General features: G+C 32.0%; 1 protein-coding gene across 1 annotated transcript in view; it reads right to left on the bottom strand.

Annotated features, from left to right (window-relative positions):
- Positions 1-5,104: 5,104 nt before the first annotated feature.
- LOC127180723 (protogenin A-like) overlaps positions 5,105-15,067 on the bottom strand; it is a 41,372-nt gene continuing 31,409 nt past the window's right edge. The window contains 10 exon segments of the mRNA XM_051134950.1: positions 5,105-6,930; positions 6,932-7,051; positions 8,628-8,726; positions 8,851-8,989; positions 9,157-9,280; positions 9,404-9,571; positions 11,984-12,154; positions 12,250-12,377; positions 12,464-12,650; positions 14,294-14,389. Of these exon segments, the coding sequence (XP_050990907.1) occupies positions 6,667-6,930; positions 6,932-7,051; positions 8,628-8,726; positions 8,851-8,989; positions 9,157-9,280; positions 9,404-9,571; positions 11,984-12,154; positions 12,250-12,377; positions 12,464-12,650; positions 14,294-14,389 (1,496 nt within the window). The 3' untranslated portion in view covers positions 5,105-6,666.

The raw sequence follows: 15,067 nt of genomic DNA, 5'->3' as shown, positions 1-15,067 counted from the left end.
ATAGAAACATCCTAGCAACGTGCTAGTAACATGCTAATCATGCCAACATCTTGCTAATCATGATAGAAACATGCTAGCAACTTGCTAGTAACATGCTAATCATGAAAGAAACATGTTAGCAATGTGCTAGTAATATGCTAATCATGCTAACAACATGCTAATAACTTGCTAATTATGGTAGAAACATGCTAGCAACGTGCTAGTAACATGCTAATCATTCTAATAACATGCTAATCATGCTAATGCTAACATGCTAGTAACTTGCTAATCATGGTAGAAAAATGCTAGCAACTTGCAAGTAACATGTTAATCATGCTACAAACATACTAGTAACTTGCTAATCATGCTAACAACATGTTAGTAACATACTAATCATGCTAACAAGATGCTAATAACTTGTTAATCATAATAGAAACATGCTAGCAACTTGTTAGTAACATGCTAATCATGCTAACAACATGCTAGTATCGTGCTAATCATGATAGAAACATGCTAGCAACTTGCTAGTAACATGCTAATCATGAAAGAAACATGCTACCAATGTGCTGGTAATACGTTAATCATGCTAACAACATGCTAATAACTTGCTAATTATGATAGAAACATGCTAGCAACGTGCTAGTAACATGTGAATCATGCTAAAAACATGTTAGTAACTTGCTAATCATGACAGAAAAATGCTAGCAACTTGCAAGTAACATGTTAATCATGCTACAAACATACTAGTAACTTGCTAATCATGCTAACAACATGCTAGTAACATACTAATCATGCTAACAAGATGCTAATAACTTGTTAATCATGATAGAAACATGCTCGCAACGTGCTAGTAACATGCTAATCATGGTAACAACATGCTAGTATCTTGTTAATCATGATAGAAACATGCTAGCAACTTGCTAGTAACATGCTAACCATGAAAGAAACATGCTAGCAATGTGCTGGTAATATGCTAATCATGCTAACAACATGCTAATACCTTGTTAATTATGATAAACATGCTAACAACTTGCTAGTAACATGCTAATCATGAAAGAAACATGCTAGCAATGTGCTAGTAACATGCTAATCATGCTAATAACATGCTAGTAATTTACTAATCATGATAGAAACATGCTAACAACTTGCTAGTGACATGCTAATCATGCTACAAACATACTAGTAACTTGCTAATCATGCTAACAACATGCTAGTAACATGCTAATCATGTTAACACCATTCTAATAACTTGTTAATCATGATAGAAAAATGCTAGCAACGTGCTAGTAACATGCTAATCATGCTAACAACATGCTAGTATCTTGCTGATCACGATAGAAACATGCTAGCAACTTGTTAGTAACATGCTAATAATGCTAATAAAATGCTAGTATCCTGCTAATCATGATAGAAACATGCTAGCAACTTGCTAATAACATGCTAATCATGCTAACAACATGGTAGTATCTTGCTATTCATGATAGAAACATGCTAGCAACTTGCTAGTAACATGCTAATCATGTTACAAACATACTAGTAACTTGCTAATCTTGCTAACAGCATGCTAATCATGTTAAAAACATGCTAAGAACATGCTAGTAATAAGCTAATCGTGCTAGCAACATGCTAGTAACATGCTAATCATGTTAGAAATATGCTAGTAACATGCTAATCATTCACAAAACATGCCATCAACATGCTAATCAGACTAGAAACATGCTAGAAACTTGCAAATTATGTTAACAACATGTTAATCATGCTAACAACATTGTGATCAGCCTATAAAAATACAAGCAACAAGCTAATCATGTTAAAACATGTTAACAACATGTTGAATCATGTAAGCAATGTGTTAAATCATGCTAGCTGCTTCCATACATTTACAACTGCTTCAAACTTTCAGGCTAGGCTTTCTCAAGCCAGCTTAAAGTTTGTTCTCAAACTTTACTCATCTAGTTATCTATTGAAACCCCCAATAATATTTAAAATATTAGTAAGCTTAATATATATAAAATCATCATTTCATTTGGTGAACTTTCGGTAGTGACATAATTGATTTTTTTGGGTGTTATTTCATAAATATGTCACTACCAAAATAGTCACAGCCAAAACATGCCATCATTGTTTTGGTAGTGACAAAAGGGAACAAATGATCCTTTATTTGGGGAAATAAACTAAATTTTAGTTTAGTTATGCAGATTTTTAGTATGTTTTAGTAGTATTTTAGTATGTCGGTTAACATTCTGTATGTTCAAACTAAGGAATCCTTAACTTTGAAATCAGTATGATCAACTTTTTGCCTTTTACAAAGAAAAATTGGATTCAAAATACAGCAAAATCTCACAAATTTCAATTGAAATTTAGTTAAAAATGTAATTGTTATTGATTCACCTCTGAAGAAAAATGTAATAAAATAGCAAAAAATGTATTTATAATGTACATGTAAGCAAAATCTTAATAGGTCAATATAACCCATTCAAATTAAATGATATATTACTCTGTTTTGGTAGTGACAAATGGCCCATATATGCATATTTGTGTGTGTGTGTGTGTGTGTGTGTGTAAAATAAATCATATAAATGAAAAATGGAAAAAAATAGACAACATTTGAATATTTTCAACATTTTTATTTAAACTTGAAATCATTCTTTATAAACAATCTTATTTGTGGTGGGGGTAACTAATGTAAATGTATACCTTTTTGGCATAAACATTACACCGTATTGCCGAACAGAAAAAAAAAAAACTCTTTCAATAAACACATGGTACATGTATTTGGAAAGTAAAGCAGAATACTGACAAGTGTAAATTTATTTATTAAGAAATACATTCAGTTTTTAAGGCTTATAGATATATTTACTGCTGTAGCGTGATGGAAAGCATCACTGCTTGAAGACTTTACAAAGATCTCCCTTTTTCCTTTCAGTTCAGACAAATTCAGAACAAACAACTTCAACTTCAACAGAAGAATAACAGAAATAAAAGTTTCAGCAAGTGCAGTTCACATCAGCACTGAATAAAGTGACATGAAACTGGACTGACATTATTTCCTGAGTAAAATCACCTACATTAGGTAAGTGGGTAAACTTGACAAGCAACCTGAGTTTTACCTTACATGAGCAAACATTTGACACATTTTGTGACACTGCATTCTAATTTGAAAGAACTGCATGGAAATACACTTGCACACACAAAGAAAATCCCAATGTGAAGTTAACAATTTAACACAACAATCAATATTGTTCTAAAACACTAAAGTATATCGAAATGTATATCAAAAACATCAATCCCGGCATCAAATCTTGCTGAAAACAAGCCAAAGCTGATCTGAAGACTTGGACACTAGTCAGACTGGAGGACTAGTTTAAACCAGCTAAAACCAGCAGCTTTTGGCCATTTACTTTAGCAGGACGTGAAACCATTTAGTCAGTACTTTCACAAAATCCAGGGTACATCATTTATCCCACGCAAAAAAAACGTACAAAAAAACAATAATTCTCCTCCAGTGAGAAAAGTTATAAAAGGAAACAAAAGGCATGAAATCCATCATTTTTGGTTTGCTTGAAAGTCACAAACGATTGAAAGCACGACCGTGTAACACTGTTTTTGGTTTCCTGATGTCCTTTCAGTAAGCAGAAATCAAATCTGCTCAGGAATAAAGCTTTGAAAAATGACAAAACACATGCAAAAGAATCTACTTTAATGCTCTGTGCAACGGCGACCACATTCTTTGGTTTCAGGCTGTTCGCTTCGAAAAGAAAAATTCTAAACTGATTGTGTTTCTCTGATTGAAATACAGCAAGCGATCGATTTCCCCTGATTGAGAAGAATTTCAGCCGCATGGAATGTTAATATAATATAGTATAATATCTCTCTCTCTGCGTATATAATTTTCATGTACAATTACATCCATGTTGACCTTGAAACTCTAATGAGGGAAACTGATCACTGCGACTTTTGATTTAAAGAGGTGAATCTCATAAACATTTCCGGCTAATATTTTACTCCAAAATAAAAAGGAAAAATAAGAAATTATTTTTGTGCAATCCCAAAATTATTTGCATGACATTTAAATTAATTTATTATTTAATTTTTAAAAAAGTTCAAACGCACACTGATGCTTCGAGAGGAAATGCAATGCATTAAGAGCCGGGGGGTGAAAACTTTTGGAATTCGAAGATCAGAGTAAATTTAACTTATTTTGTTTTCTGGGAAACATGTAAGTATCCTCTGTAGCTTCAGAAGGGCAGTACTAAATGAAAAAAAATACAATATTTAGACAAAATAAGAAAAATGTACACATCATCATTCTGTTCAAAAGTTTTCACACCCCGGTTCTTAATGCATTGTGTTTCCTTCTGGAGCATCAGTGAGTGTTTGAACCATCTGTAATAGTTGCATATGAGTCCCTCAGTTGTCCTCAGTGTGAAAAGATGGATCTCAAAATCATACAGTCATTGTTAGAAAGGGTTCAAAAACACAAAACTTCTGGAAAACCAAAGAATTTGTGGGACCTAAAGGATTTTTCTGAAGAACAGCAGTCAGTTTAACTGTTCAGGACAAACAAGGGACTCATGAACAACTATCACTAAACAAAAAAACACAACTGTGCATCATTTGAAGATGGCTATTTTTATAAATGCAGCTATTATTTTCTCTTGTGGACTATATGTAAATGTCTTGAAATAATGAATCTCTTATTCAGGTCAGTACTAAATAAAAAATAACATGCATTTTGTATGAGCCATCTTATTTTGGTTAAATTATTAACATTTTCGCAGATTCTATAAGGTGTATGCAAACTTTTGATCTCAAGTGTATATATATATATAACAATTATTTTATACAATAACAATTAAGAATGGTATTACTTTATGATGATTTACATTAAAAATATATATTTATATACCATAAATTCTATAAAATAATGACGACATTGTTGTATCATGTCAAATAAGCAATTAATTTATGATTTACTTAAAAAATATATTTATATCATAACAGTTAAGCAATGAATTTATGATTATTTATTTTTAATATAATATATTTAGATATATATATGATTTATGATACATATTTGACATATATCATAATATATATTAAAAATATAAAAGAGCAGCTAATTTATGATGATTTACATTAAAAAATAATACAATACAATAAAGAAATTATGGTAATGAGAATTTGAATCTACTGTTTTAATTTAAGTTTTGATTTTCTTCATGCAAAATTTAATTTCTTGTTTTTCCTGTTGATTTTGGAGTGAAATATGACATACATTCATGAGATTTGTAATGCTGAACGTCTGCATCTGCACCTCACTTGGTCTCAGCACATCAAAACGTCTCTAAGTTCTCTAAAGCAGCTCTTTTTTGGGCATTCGCCGGTCTCAGGGTGAAACATCTTTGGTTTGATTCACAAATAATCTCATTGTCATCTTCTCATCCCGAAGACCAGCAAACCAGAAAGAAGAAACGAAAGGGCAAACAGCTCTGCAGATGATGGCGTGTCACCGTTGCACGTGAAACTACAAACAACTCCGAACTAATCTGAAAGACAAGTGCTACACTCATGATCCTAAATCTAAAATAGCATGGACTATTTTCAAAGCACTAAAGTAACTAAAATGCGTACTCAGTAGTACATATACTGTATCATGTTGAGAAAAATAGATATCTTTGGAGGCAAAAAGGTTTGATTATTATTTTTGGTTTTCAGAACTTTCATTCGGACTGCAGTCAAATCAATCTCTGCAGCTCTTCACACATTAAGGCCATTGTTTAAAGCTATCGGGTTTTGCCAAACTAAGAAACGCCCAGCATTTTTGGTTACTTCGTACTCAAAAGAGGAATTAAACTACGGAAAAAGAAACAGAGGTAAAACACACATTCAGTACGGGTCAACCGCCCGAAAAAAACCCTGTCCATCAAACCATGTTGCCTTACAAAACACACGGCTTTTAAATCATCCCTGAGACAAAGAAAATCAAACTACTGCTAAAAATCAAAAGGTAAATGAGGTAGTATAAAACAGGGACTATAAGAGCAAAAATACACACATTCATACGACAAACCTGAGAAATCTAACGTGACCTGAAGTGGAGACGCAAATAAATCGTACGTAAACATCAGAGCAAAATATTCAACTGAAAGTTGAGGTAGGTCAAAAACACTATCCTAACCATGTTTAATGCAATGAGCTGAGTAGCTCCGCCCACTCTGGATTCCTATTGGTCCCAAGTCCTGCATATTAAACATCAACTATGTTCTGATTGGCTGTGCCGTGTTACACAGCAGTCAGGATGGGTAAAAAACCTTTGCGATCTCATACTTCAGGATTAAACAAATAGACAAACTAACGAAAATAACGCTGTCGAGTGTATAAGTAGACATTAAATACTTAGTAGACAAACTGAGGTAGATTAGGAAGTCAAGAGAGCATTTCGGTTCTCTCTCGCTAAGGTAACGTCAGAAAACGTGACATTCATGTCGCACGTTTTGGACGTTTTTAACACATTCATGGTGGGTGAGATTCTAGTTTCTTTCAGACGCACAAAACGAACAGAAAAAGAGAGAAACAAATACATTCACCGAGAAAGAGGGCCATGTGGACGTCTCGGGTCGTCCAGCACTGCTCAGTAGTCCGTTTAAGCAGCAGGGGGCGCCAGAGAGCACAAGGTTTTTTTGGTTAAACAGGATGTGGCTCAATCATTTCCTGTTTATGAGGTGTCATTTCTGTCATTGGGATTGCATGAAGATGCAGCTCTTTTTCTGTAACCTCATGGACGGGTGTTTCATCCGACGCTTCGCTTTCCTCGCCCTGCAGGGAGGACGGGCGACTGTCGGCGCCCAGAGAGAGGTTGGTCGCCTCGGGATCGTCGTGAGAGTAGCGTCCCGAGTCGCCCGTCTCGTGGCTGCCCTCGCTGGAATGAGAACCCTCGCTGTCGCCCCCCCGATGACCCAAACAGGCCCTGCAGAGAGGACGGCGGCTGCTGAGGTGAGGTTTCTGTGTAGCACAGGAGGGTGGTGCCATGATGATAGGAATAAGACGGACTGGAGACCCTCTTCACATTCTGAAAGAGGAAGAAAACACCAGTAAACAATGGAGAAAGAAAGAGTTTCTGAACTGAAACTTAAAAGTGAAAAAAAGTTACAATATTTTTAAGCATTGTGACATTAATGAACTCACATTCTCTTTTTTGTAATGTTAAAATTATTAAAATGTTATGTTATTTAAAGTGTTAATTATTTATAATTATTTATATTTAATTAATTAAAAAATATATATTTTATATTATTTATATTTAATTAATTTTTATATTTCATTCTTTTTTTAATTTATATATACAATATTTTAATTATTATATTTATAATTATAATTATTTATAATTTATATTATTTATAACAAACTATTTAAATAACTAATTATTTTTATACTATAATATCTCTCAATATAATCTCAAAGCCAGTCAAGAATATTTCCATCTAATATTTTACTCCAAAATAAAAAGGAAATATTATTATTATTATTATTTAATAATAAGATAATTATTTTAATGGCAATTAAACAAATAATTTAGAATTTAAATTTAATTTAAATTGTTAATATAACATTTAAATGTAATTATTATTACTTTATGATGATTCACATTTAAAATATATATTTTTTTATCATGACAATTAATGTCAAATAAGCAATTCATTTTCAATTTACATCAAAAACATTTTATATTATGACAATTCTGCAATTAATTTGATGATTTACATCAAAATATATTTTAATATAATATGTAATCATATATTTAATATTATGACAATTATCATGTCGATTATAATGATGAATTATAATAAATTAAAATGATAATTTTATATCAACAATTAATGAAAATTATTTTATATTATGTCAAATAAGAAATTAATTTACGATTTACATTAAAAATACATCATGACAATAAAGCAATTAATTTGATGATTTACATTAAAAATATTTTAACATAATATAAAATATATTATAATATATTTAATATCATGACAATTATCATGTCAATTTTATTAAATAATGACAATTATTTTATATCATGATATAAAAGCAATTAATTAATAGTATTTCTCAATATTTTTTATTTGTTTTAAATTTCATTTTTATTTTATTTAGTTTACATTTATTTTTGCTATTTAGCTTTAAATTAGTTTTGTTTTCATTTTAGAATTTCAACTTAAACTTATTTTATTTCAAATAGTTGCCAAGGCAGCATTTAAATTTTTTTTTTTTTTTAGTTTTTCATCTAATACTTAATTTAATTTTATTCAAATTTTATTAAAATTAATGGACACCATTTTTAATACTTTTAGCTTAACTTTAATTTATACTAATTTCACATTTTAATAATAATAACAATAAATAGCTTTGCTATAATAATGTTACATATTACATTATATCATTTAGAATATTATTAAAAATGAAAAACATTATTTTCAGTGTTTTTTCTTCCCCAAAACATGTTCTATTAATGACATTTCATTATTTTCAACCAGCCATTGTGATGCCTTTGTGAGATCACGCTAATATCCCCTCATTTGGGTGTTAGATTAGGTCTATCTGACCATTTCTTTAATAATCTTAATTAAAAATTGTAAACATTTTCATACCATGTTATCCCTCTTAAAGAAGTTCCATCTCTTTCTTTTCTTCTTCTCATCGGTGGGCCTCACTGGCCCATAACTGTTAATGATCAGATTTGTTCCACCCTAAAACAGTAAAACAAGTGAAATATCAAAATATTGTTTCCACAAAGGTTATTATCTGCTATACAACAAACACACACACACACAAATGGTATTTTTAGGAAGGAATGTGTCATTTTAAACATGCCTTTGCATCGATGAAATGATCTGTCATCATGGGCATCATCACCTCCACACTCTCAGCTTGACTGTGATTGGTCAGGCGGACAGCAGTGGGCGGAGTCTGTCCTCCAGCTTGTCTGATGGTTTTGGTAGTGGAAGATTTCCTGTCATAAATAATGCAGGTCAGTCATTGAATCACCATGGAAACAATCAACTAACTGACATTTGAGAATGCATTTGATATATAGCTCGATAATTAGCAAGTTAAATTATACTATTATAGTACTTAATAATATTTTGAATTAGCTTTTATTTTTAATGAATCTCTTACCTGGTTTTGCTCCTGCAGGCCAGTATGAGGATGCAGATGATAATGCAGGTTAAAGCGATGCACACGCCCACCACTATCCCTGTCATTGACCTCTGATCCAGGTGATAGAAACCATCAGAAAACACTGCGGAAAAAGGCCAAAAACAGATGAATGTCATGTAAGATGCATTTAAATGCATTTCTATTCATTTTAACATCTCCCAGTTTAAAGAAGGCACTGTATGACTACAAAGTTTCTGTTATTCACCTGTGCCGTGGGCGGAGCCGTGCGTTCGGGGGGTGTGTCCATCTGAACGCACGGTCAGTTCTACCGCAGGTGAGAACGGCCCGTCTCCCATCTGATTGGATGCTGAGACTTTCACCAGGTACACCTGACCGGACTGTAGATTCTCCAGCAGGGCCATCGTGATGCTCCCTGACAACAAGGGTAATATTATTAACCAAAAATATAAAAACAGCCACTGTATGAATAATTTACATCATAGACTTGAAAATACTGAGAACCTTTTGGGAAAATACTGTTTCTACTGGTTTGTAAATTATCTGCATTCATTAACTGTGTGAATCTCAACAAAAAAAAAAAAAAAAAAATATATATATATATATATATATATACATATAATAAAATAAAATAAAATAAAATAATAATTAAAAAAATATATATATATATATATATATATATATATATTCAAAACGAGGGGAAATCTGAAAAATAATCAATTACAAGATTTGTGAATGCATTTGCAAATACTTTGATATATAACCCAATAATTTGCAATAATGGCAACAGTGTTATTTTAGTATTTTTAATTACTCTCAGTATTTTGTGTGATGTTTTTGCCATTTTTATTAGTTATTTTTTTTTATTTTTAAGTGTAATTTCTTTTTTTTAATTTAACTTTCATTTCAGTAACAAAAAAACATGCAATTGAATTTTTTAAATTTATCTTTTTCCTTCATTTTTTTAAATGTAGAGATTATAAGTGATTTTTATTTTAAAAATGTAAATGCAAAATATACTTTTGGTTCACAGTCCTCACACAAATTAGATTTTTGGCTCTTCATAGTAAAAATAAATATAGGTACCTTTGATTTGATTTTTTTTTTTTTTTTTTTTTGTAAATTAAGTACATTGTGCCTTAAATTAAAATCAGCAAATATTAAATTCACCATAACAAACATTACTATGATGTATTGTATAAATATTTATAAAATATAAATAAGCATAAATATAGGTTTTTTTTTAAATACATATATGAGAATTATATATTTTCCCAGGACAATATTAAAAAAATGATGTTTACATTTATGCAAAATATAATTTCTTTTGATTTGGGCTGAAATATTACACAGGCATGTTCTTGACAAGTTTTGTGAGATTCACCCAACTGGGATTTTTACAACCTTCCTCTTTAATCTTCATGTGACAGCACAGGATCAGAGTTTTACTGCAAACAGAACACCCCGTCAGCATCGCAGCAGTTATTTGTGACCAACAGATTCAGGGTGTTGAGGGTTAAATGTCAAAGGTTTAGTGACTAGTCCCATTCCAGTACCACCCAAAACGGTCTAAACCAGCAGCACATCTCTACGGCCAAAACTGCATTGTGATTTATCCCTCAAAGCAGGCTGGGAATGACCTCAGGATCTGAGCCTCACGTTCAGATCCAGAGAGCTGTGCGTGTAACTGAAAACAGATGACATCCGTGTGGAACGGCAGTCCTGCTCATAAACGCTAATTCCATCTTTTACAGTCTCTGCCCTGCATTTAGACCTGAGCTCTTCACAAGAGAGTCGTTTAAGCACCTAGTGAAATCTTCAATTTGACAGTGCTTTTATAATATATATTGTTTTAAATCACTTTTACAGAAAATGCTTATTTCAATGTTACAATCAGTACAAATAATTGCAAGTATTCTGTTATCAGCCAGAGAGTCAATGTTATTTTAGCATCAGTGATAGTGTTAAAATTTTAGTAATTTTTTGTGGGTTTTTTGCATGTCTATATTTATATATATATATATATATATATATATATATGTGTGCAATTTTTTGTGGGCTTTTTTGTCATTTTTATTACTATATATATATGCATAATTTGTTTTCAAGTTTTCAAGTACATCAAATAAAAGTGAAAAATGAGAAATTTAAAATTATTTAAAATTCAACTTATTATTTAAAATGACTGTACAGAAAATAATATTATTCATTATTATTATTTATGAAATAATTAATTAATAGTAATTAATTAATTACTGTCTATTTTTTTAAACTGTAACACATAATAGTGTTAATTTTGCATTGCTGAGATACTATTATAGTTTTTAATAATATATTGGATTGGTTTTTATTTCACATTTTTTATTTTTTTTAATTCTAGCACAATTTCTAATAATGCTATGTCCTTTTATTTGTTAAAAATACATCTATATATGATTTATTTTTATTTCAGTTTTTGTTATTTTTAATCAAATTAAACTAAATGGACCATTTGGAAGCAATAGCCAAAAACAAATTGTATGGGTCAAAATTATAGATTTTTCTTTTAGGGCAAAAATCATTAGGATAATAAGTAAAGATCATGTTCCATGAAGATATTTTGTAAATTTCCTACCGTAAATATATCAAATTTTTGATTAGTAATATGCACTGCTAAGAACTTCATTTGGACAACTTTAAAGACGATTTTCTTAATATTTAGATTTTTTGCACCCTCAGATTCCATATATATATATATATTTCATTTATTATTTCATTTATTTTTAAGTAAAAAAAAAAATTTTTTTAGTTAACTATAATGATTCTGACACCCAACACACACACTCACCTTCTCTCTGCAAGATCTTCCACTCTCCGGCGGCCCACGCTCTTCGTGACGCGTACAGGATGGTGTAGCGCGTCACGGCGACGTTGAGCTCATCAGGCGCTTTCCATGACACCAGCGCCGTGTCTCCCTCAATCAGAGTGACTTTCACTCCTACAGGAGCTTGAGTGGGAGCTAATAGCAAAACAGACAGACAATCAGACACCTGTCAATCAAAACCTCTCAATGCCTTCAGCACAGAATGGAGAATGAATATTTATACGGTTTACCTTCAGGTAGTGTGGTCTGGTAAACCACGGGACTCCAGGGACTGGACAGCTGATCCACATGCAGGCGAACTGCAAACTCATAATTGGTGTTTGGGTCTAAATCAGTGACCATCAGACTTTGGGCCACACTGCAGAAACACATAAACACACACATATTAGAGGGCGAGCATCACAGTGTGTGTTTGTTTGTCAGTCCGGGGTCGGTAACACTCACGTGTGCAGGTACAGCACCAGCGAGGCGTTCTGCAGTCCCACCGGGTTACAGCGGATCGTGTAATTGACCGTCTGTCCGCCGGTGAAAGCGGGTCGGGCCCAATGCAAGAACACGGAGGAGGAGGAGTTACTGTAGGCATAAACGTGATGAGGCGGCGGAGGAGGCGGGACTAGACGATCACGGACCGCTGCAAAAAAATCACACAAAATATGTTTCAGTTGCACGATAATGCTTTTTAAAAAAGTCTCTTCTGCTCACCAAGGCTGAATGTACTTGATAGAAAATACAGTAAAATAGTGAGATATTATTCTAATATAAAATAGCTGTTTTCTATGTGAATATCTGTTAAAATGTAATTTATTCCTGTGATCAAAGCTGAATTTTCAGCATAATTACTACACAGCATCATTCTAATACGCTGATTTGCTGCTCAAGAAACATTTCAGTTGTGCTGCCCAATATTTGCATATGCAATGCAATGCAATGCATGCAATGCATTTTATTTTCTAGATTCACAGATGAATAGAAAGTTTAAAAGAGCAGCATTTATTTATGCTATATATAGAACTCTTTTGTAACATTATAAAAGTCTACTGTTTTTTTCTCAATGTAATACAGTGCATCCATGTATATATTTATTAATTCTTTCATGCAGTAAAAAAAGTATTGTGTTAGTACTTTTATTTTATTGTATTTTTATATCTTGCATATCTTATTTGTGTCTAAATGTGTATACATGTTTAATTTTACTATGCATTTACTATGTAAATCCTTTTTACAATGCAAATAAAGTTATTCGTTATATCTTGAACCTATAGTTTTTTTAAATAATGTTTGTAACGTGCCAAGAACATACTATAAACACTAGCACTAGTTTTTGAAGAGTAAGATTTTTTTTTGTTTTTTAGAAAGTGTCTTCTGCTCACCAAGCCTGCATTTATTTGATCCAAAGTACAGCAAAAACAGTAAAATTTTGAAATATTTTTACTTTTTAAAATAACTGGTTTTTATTTGAATATATTTTAAAATGTAATTTTTTCCTGTGATTTCAAAGTTGAATTTTTAGCTGCATTACTCCAGTCGCATGATCCTTCGGAAATCATTCTAATATTCTGATTTACTGCTCAAAAACATTTATTATTATTATTATTATGTTTAAAACAGCTGAGCAAAATTTTTTAAAGGTTTCTGTGATGAATAAAAAGTTCAGAAGAACAGCATTTATCTGAAATAGAAATCTTGTGTAACATTAGAAATGTCTCTATCAACACTTTTGATCAATTTAAAGCATCCTTGTACGAAATAAAAGTATTAATTTCTATAATTTCTTTATATATATATACATATATATATATATATATATATATATATATATATACTGACTGGTATAGTGTATAATGTTACAAAAGCTTTTTATTTCAGATAAATGCTCATCTTTGGATCTTTCTATTTATCAAAGAATCCTGAAAAAATGTTTTCAACTGTCTTAAATATTGATAATAATAGTAATAATAATAATAAAAATAATAATAATAATAAATGTCAAGGCAAATCAGTATATTAGAATGATTTTTCATCAGGATCACGTGACACTGAAGACTGGAGTAATGATGCTGAAAATTCAGCTTTGATCACAAGAATAAATTACATTTTACAATATATTCAAATAGAAAATAGTTATTTTAAATAGTAAAAATATATCAAAATTTCACTGTTTTTGCTGTACTTTGGATCAAATAAATGCAGGCTTGGTGAGCAGAAAAATCTTACTGTTTAAAAACTTTTGTCTGGTAGTGTAAGTGTGTGTTTGTGTACTGCAGCTGAACTCACAAACACATCCCGGTGTGCTGATGGTCTGGTCTGCCTGGTATCCTTCACCCATAAAACTGTAGGCCAAGAGTTTGACATGGTACTTCTTTCTTGGATCTACAATAAAGAAAGACAAGAAAAAAAAACTAGTTTAAAATCAGTTTCTGCTCCATTTGAAATAGGTTAAATGGGTGTTCACACATACAGCAACAAATCAACAGGAATGAATAATGAATAATAATGCAATTTTTTTTTAATGGAATAATGCATGATGATCGTTTAGCATGCACGTAATCTGTGATCAGATCTTCAAAAGCTTTGGTCAGTTTATGTGTGAGTGGGGCATAGGAGAACACGTGTGCGTAAAAGCAGATGCATGAGATCAGCTGACGTGTGTGTATTGTGTATTAGATAGCAGTGCCGTGTGTCTAATCATTGGAAGATGCCCTGAGCTGGAGGTGTTGGTCAGTGAGTTTGCGGTCGATCCTCCTGCTGGTCAACACAACAGACGAGTGTCCATCCCCCGTTCGCTTCATCCACTCGTCATCCATCTGCTACACCCCCTCACTGACTGACCACCGACCAGCGGCCGCATCTCATTCACAAGCAGGCCACAGAGGTTAAATCAGAGACCCAAAGGCCATGGGAAACACACACAGACACTGAGAGGTCAGTCATGTGACCAAAACCACAACCTCAAGGATCATAAAGAGACCTCGGACTGACAGAAAAATTGATAACTGATCAGAAACTGATCATCTGGGCTCATCAGATATTCAAATGAAATTTACAGCA

This window comes from Labeo rohita, chromosome 18 (assembly GCF_022985175.1).
Source record: "Labeo rohita strain BAU-BD-2019 chromosome 18, IGBB_LRoh.1.0, whole genome shotgun sequence".
Taxonomy (NCBI): Eukaryota; Metazoa; Chordata; class Actinopteri; order Cypriniformes; family Cyprinidae; genus Labeo; species Labeo rohita.
The sequence above is the reverse complement of the archived record's forward strand: the minus strand, read 5'-3'. Positions and strand labels throughout refer to the sequence as shown.